The sequence below is a fragment of the Daucus carota genome, chromosome 5 (assembly GCF_001625215.2).
Source record: "Daucus carota subsp. sativus chromosome 5, DH1 v3.0, whole genome shotgun sequence".
NCBI classification, from domain to species: domain Eukaryota; kingdom Viridiplantae; phylum Streptophyta; class Magnoliopsida; order Apiales; family Apiaceae; genus Daucus; species Daucus carota.
In genome coordinates, this window is record NC_030385.2 from 20,982,413 (window position 1) to 20,988,825 (window position 6,413).

The following is a 6,413-nucleotide window of genomic DNA, read 5'->3' on the forward strand; positions in this document are numbered from 1 at the left end:
GAGTCCACACCGACATGTAACATGATACATAATCAACGCTGGGGTACAGTAGTATCCATTCTAGACAGACGGCTGAAAAACAAATGGGTCAGCCTCATTAAGTGGCTGTTTGGCGGGGCTTAAAAAGCCCCGCTTCTGGACTTTTAAGTTAGAAGCACTTATTTCGTACCGTTTTTGTAAAAAGTCGAGAAGCACTTATAAAAAGCTACGATTTCTAGCTTTTGTTTCATGATTTCTGCTTTTTTCCCAAACACTTTAATCAGTTATAAGTCTTAACTAACTTCTAACTTCTACTTCACTTTTTTATTTTAAGCAAGAAGCACTTATTTTAAGCTCACCCAAACGGCCTCTAAACTTTCCATACTAACTATTCACGTTACTCGCTTCATCCATTTCTCTCTGACTTTTCCCACATTCCAAAAGAAACACATGATACATACATACACTACATATATGAACTAACATGCAACGACTTGCTAAACCTCGGACTTTACTTGTTGTCGTTGCTATGGCTTCAATTCTCTCTGTTTCTCTCTTCTTGTTATTCTTCTTTGTTCATCACAAAAATAGCTCTGCCAAGCAATTATTCACCATCCAACAAGCTTGTAACGCTACCAGATTTCCCGATTCATGTCTCGCCTCTTTATCCGCCGCCAAGCTCTCTTCCAACCCGGACCCGGTTCAAGTTATTCAAGCGGCAATAGCTGCGTCTCAGAATAGTCTCAAAACGTCGGTTGATAAGTTACGAGCTCTCCAGAGCGCTTCGACGGGGAATTTTAATCTTACTGAAAATGTACGGCTGGGATTAGAAGCGTTGACGTACTCGGAGTCGAGGATTAATTCAACGGCGGTGGCTGTGCCAGGTGGCAACATCAGGACCGCGCGTGTGTTGATGAGCGCGGGACTGGGTTACCAAGCGGGTTGTTTGTCGGGACTTGGTAAGTACATTAATGATAGTACGATGGTGAACGAGACCATGTCGGTTTTAAATTCTTCGATAGGGATTGCGAGTAACGCGCTTAGTATGATTCGGGCTTATGGGTTGTTTGGGAACGATACTGGGTCGTGGGTCGGCCCGAAGACCGAGAGGGATGGGTTCTGGGAAGGTGGGTTCGGGTCGGATAGTGGGTCATGGAATGTGGAGTTTCCCAAGGGGTTGGTGGCGAATGTGACGGTGTGCAAGAGTGGCGCGTGTGATTGTTTGACGGTTCAGGAGGCGGTTGACAAGGTGTTGGATGATAGTGAGGGGCGGTTTGTGATTTGGATCAAGGAAGGGGTTTACAATGAAACGGTTCGGGTCGGGTTTAGGAAGAAGAACGTGGTCTTCTTGGGAGATGGAATGGGTAAAACTGTTATTACCGGTTCCATGAATGTGGGTCAATTTAATGTGTCTACACGCAACTCGGCTACAGTCGGTGAGTTCTTTTTCTTATATTATACTCCCTCCGTTCTAATTATATTCATTGATTGCATGTATTTTGAGTGTCCTATAAAATATAATTTAACGTGCCGGGATGGGGGAAAATTGGTTTTCATGCTCACTTGTTAGTATTGTTTGGAGTTGGTATATTGTTTAAGTTATGTTTGATGTTTGAAGTTGCAAATTATTCCGCTGTCAACATTTACTGGCCTTCCAAGATAAAAGAAAATTTTCTATTCTCATTAAAACCAACTATGCTATAGTTACTTTGTAATTGTATGCAAGCTTCTTTGATGGCTTAAGCATTTGATCAGAAATTTCTTTTTATTGACCTTTTTATTGCGGTTTGCTAGACTCCGTAGAATAGGGAACAAGTGGAACTAGAAGCAGTGAGCCAAATTTCTGATACTTTAACAAACTATAAAGCTAATGATAAACTATTTGGCTTTGTAGCTGATTGATTCTCAAGTATTATGCTTATTATATATTTCATCCACTTGTGACAATAATGTCAACATTAATATTTTACTATTTAGTCAATCAACATGCTGGCAGTTTGTTCGATAGAAGATACTGTAACAAGTACTCCCTCCTATTTCTTTACACTTTCTTTTTTGGGATGTCCTATCCAATTTACATTTCAAAACTTACCCAAAATAGTCAATGGGTCCCACCACTTCTTCACTTTTCTTTCCCTTTCACACTACTTTTACTCCACTATCTTCTTTTTATACATTAAAAATCAATGGGTCCCACCACTTCACCCACTTTTCTTTCTCTTTTCCACTACTTTATACATATTTTTTAACCTCCGTGCCCAACCCAAACGATAAGAATTGGGAGGGACGGAGGGAGTATGTAAGTACTTGTTTAGTCATTTAGGCAGGAACATTGTAAATTTGTACTAATGCTTTGACTATACTGTTTGTAATACTTGGAAGTTGGAATCTCTTGAACAGATCTGGTTTTATTGGTACAAGGACTTTGCTTAGAGAAGCTACTTTCTTCAGACCTATATAAGAATATTTTGGCTTAGTCTTACAAATCTTTATTTTTTAAGTCTTAAATATATTTTAAATATAACATGTTATTATTATTATTTTAATTTGTTATAAAATAAAATATATTGTTTTATTATGATAATCTCTTTAACGTGACATTTGCTACAGATCTGTTGCCGTTCAACAATTATAGTCATGCATCCATATTGGTTTGGCTAAATTTATAGACAAGAGGAGTGTATGATTGGAGTGTGGGATTTTGAGGAGATTATCTATATTTTTTAAATTTTGGTATGCCAGTTTATTTTTAGCTAAAGGCTTTACGAGGTTGGAGTTGATAAACTATAGTTCATTCTAAAGTGAGTCCGATTTCTCTAGGTAGAGATTGCCTTAAATTAAATTGTAATTATATACTTTAAGAGTTAAGTTCTACAGAGTAGACAAAAACATTGGAGTATTGGAGTACGAGTTACAATTTTTTAGTTTAATCAAAAATAATATCATTCATTATCCAAATTTTTATGTAATTCATCATTTATAAGTTGTCTTAAACAAAATTATCAATCAATCAATAATATTTTACAATGTTTATATTGTAGAACATAATCTGCAGGTTGTCGAATGTTTACAAATATTGTAGGACAAAAAAAAATTAAATTTACATGACTAGATTATTTTTTTTCTAATTTTCTACTCTAATACTCCAATGTTTTTTTCTACTCCATAGAACTTAACTTTATACTTTAAATCAATTCTTGTGTACTATCTAATGAATGATTGTATTTAGATTAAATTTTTTCTAACGCAGTAATTCATTATATTGTATACAAACAAATTCAACTATCTTATATTCTAAAATTTTAGGCATATATTAAATGGTACTCAACATTTAGGAGTATGGCATTAGCCACATTTAGGGGTGAATTCTGTCTATTTCTATTCTTGCTCAAACTGCAGCAGTGTAAATGTGTAATATAATGATTGGAGTTGTTTTTCTTTCCTGTTAAGAGGTAAGAATTTAAAGAGATTTAATGCATTTTTTTCTTGTGACAGGTGTATTGGGTGATGGTTTTTTGGCGAGCAATCTCACAATAGAGAACACTGCTGGTGCTGGTGCAAATCAGGCAGTAGCATTTGCATCTGACAGCGATCTTTCCATAATTGAGAATTGTGAATTTCTTGGACATCAAGACACTCTTTATGCTAATGCACTACGTCAATACTACAAATCTTGCCACATTGAAGGTACCGTGGATTTTATATTTGGCAACGCTGTTTCAATCTTTAAAGACTGCACCATCCTAGTTCGACCTCGACAACTTAATCCTGAAAAAGGTGAGCAAAATGTTGTGGCAGCACATAGCAGAACAGATCCAGCTCAATCAACCGGTTTTGTATTCCAGGATTGTGTGATAAATGGTACGGATAAGTACATGGAATTGTATTACAGCAATCCAAAAGTACATAAAAGCTTCCTTGGGCGGCCATGGAAGGAGTTTTCAAGGGCAGTGTATATCAATTGTGTGCTGGAGACCCTTATTAATCCTCAAGGGTGGTTGATTTGGACCGGCGACTTTGCACTGCAAACACTATATTTTGGGGAATTTAATTCCACAGGGCCAGGTGCGAATTCATCTGCACGAGTGCCATGGAGTAGCCAGATACCGGCTGATCACGTTGAAACATATTCTTTGCATAATTTTATTCAAGTTGATAACTCTATCTCTAAATGATTGAATCACTAAAGCTATCAACCACAGGAGCTTACAAGTGATCGTGTTTATGTTAATACTAAAATAGGGCCTTTTTGGGAAAAAGCTTACATTGAAATTTGAATAAAAAGCCTATTGAATTTGAGTTTGTATACATGTTTTTCATTGGCATACATGAGATGTTTAATGTTTCTTGTTTGTGAAGAGTAGTGTAAAGAACCCATAATTTGGGCATGGAAATATAATTGATATTCTACTGCATACATATATAGTTTATGTTCATTAGAGTTAGCCCAAATTTTATCGAAATAATGTTATTTAAAAAGAAAGTTATTTTTGATATTATCGCATGATTGGATAACCCACGTAGTTAAGGGTTTATTGTTAGGTCCTGAAACGATTGTAGAAAGGGGGGTTGAATACAATCGTCACTAAAAATCGTGGCGGAATAATCTGATTTGAATTAAACTTGTTAATCAGATTTTAATTAATTAATATAACAATGTTTTCAGTCGTTATATAATTAATAAGGTTCGTTTTAATGTCCACTAAAGTTCGTAGAATAAATTCGACAGGATGTATTCTAGTTTAGTGATTAAAACAACCGAGTGATCAAAGCACAGAAAACTGTGGATATAACAATTGCAAGTTACAAACAACTTGAAAGCTTTTACAATGCTTGAACAACTTGGAAATTAAGAAGTGAAGCCATATATATAGGCAAATCACTTGGAACTAGGTATGACATAGAAAGGAATGACTTATTAGCTTAGGAATGACATTACAAAGCAAAGCCATGCCAAAAGGAAGGAAGGAATGACATTTAAAAGGAATGTCATACTGCCAGACACGGTATGACATTAATTCCTTGGCCTTCAAGGGTCATTTGGCATGACATAACTAGCCAAAGTCATAAGGAATCAAGAGGTATGACTTAATAAGACATAGAGCATCAAAGGGTATGACATTCTAAGTCATACAACACAAGTCATACACATATATTAAGAATGTTGTTAGGTCCAGATACGATTGTAGGGGGGGTTGAATACAATCGATACCAAATTATCGCGGAAGTGAATCTGATTGAATATAACTTGTTAATCAGATTATAATGAATTAATATAACAATGTTTGAAGTCGTTATATAATTAATATGGTTCAGTTTTAATGTCCACTAAAGTTCGTAGAATAAATTCGACAAGGTATATTCTAGATTTAGTGATTAAAACAACCGGGTTATCAAAACACAGAAAACTGTGGATATAACGATCAAGCAAGTTACGAACAACTTGAAAGCTTTACAAATGCTTTGAATTACAAAGTGATGAACACTTAGAAATGAAGAAACTAAGCCATATATATAGGCAAAGCTTTGTACTTGTAAGACAAAGGAAAGACAAGACAAATACAAGTAGAAAAGACAATCTAGCATGGGCAAGACAAACTATAAGCAAGGGAAGACAATTTAAATGTCTTACAAGGCCTTCCATATGACAGTAAGACAATAAAATTGTCTTGTCCACCATAGAGAATTTCGGTAGGACAATTAATTGTCTTGTTGGACTCCATGTCTCGGTCAGACAATCTATTGTCATGGCAGTTGAGGTGCTTTCGGTAAGACAAAGCAGAATTGTCTTGCTGTGTTGATTTGGATCAATCGGTAGGACAATCCTGAATTGTCCTACTGCCTTTCTTTTCACTTCGGTAAGACAATAGAGTTGTCTTGGCAGATGGTTGTTCACTCGGCAAGACAATCTTAGATTGTCTTGCTGAGGTGATTTAGGTGATTAATAATGTAATTTTGAGATATATATAAAATAGAAAATTATCCACTTAATTAAGTTAATCATATAAATTCATAAATTAAATTAATTCGAGAGTGAATTAATTTAATAAATAAATTACATAATTAATATAATTATTTGAGAAGTGAAATAATAGTCTATAAAATATTTAATCACCCAATCATCAGTAGAACTGCTTCCTGTCTTCTTTAAACTTTAATAACTTCTTCTTGATTTGTCGATCGATCGAACTACCACTTCTGCTTGACTTCAAATATTTAATTTGAATAACTGATACACAGATGTACTGTCTGGTTCATCTGTATCTAGTTAAATCAAATATTCTTTGTCAAATAAACATTAAGAATTTGGTTTGTTCGTCGAGTCTTCGTCTTGTAAGTACTTCTTCATTGAATGGAATTTTCTGATGAAATAAAGTATAGAAACTTTATATCTTCTGAACTCTTGGACGTGCCACAAAAGATTATTTGTGCAC

At 35.1% G+C, this 6,413-nt stretch overlaps 1 protein-coding gene across 1 annotated transcript; it reads left to right on the forward strand.

Annotated features, from left to right (window-relative positions):
• The first annotated feature begins 365 nt into the window (after positions 1 to 365).
• Positions 366 to 4,285, forward strand: LOC108192368 (probable pectinesterase/pectinesterase inhibitor 51). Its single transcript, XM_017372105.2, has 2 exons — positions 366 to 1,415; positions 3,475 to 4,285. The coding sequence occupies exons 1-2, from the start codon at positions 464 to 466 to the stop codon at positions 4,152 to 4,154; spliced, it is 1,632 nt and encodes a 543-aa protein (XP_017227594.1). The 5' UTR covers positions 366 to 463; the 3' UTR covers positions 4,155 to 4,285.
• The last annotated feature ends 2,128 nt before the right edge of the window (positions 4,286 to 6,413 follow it).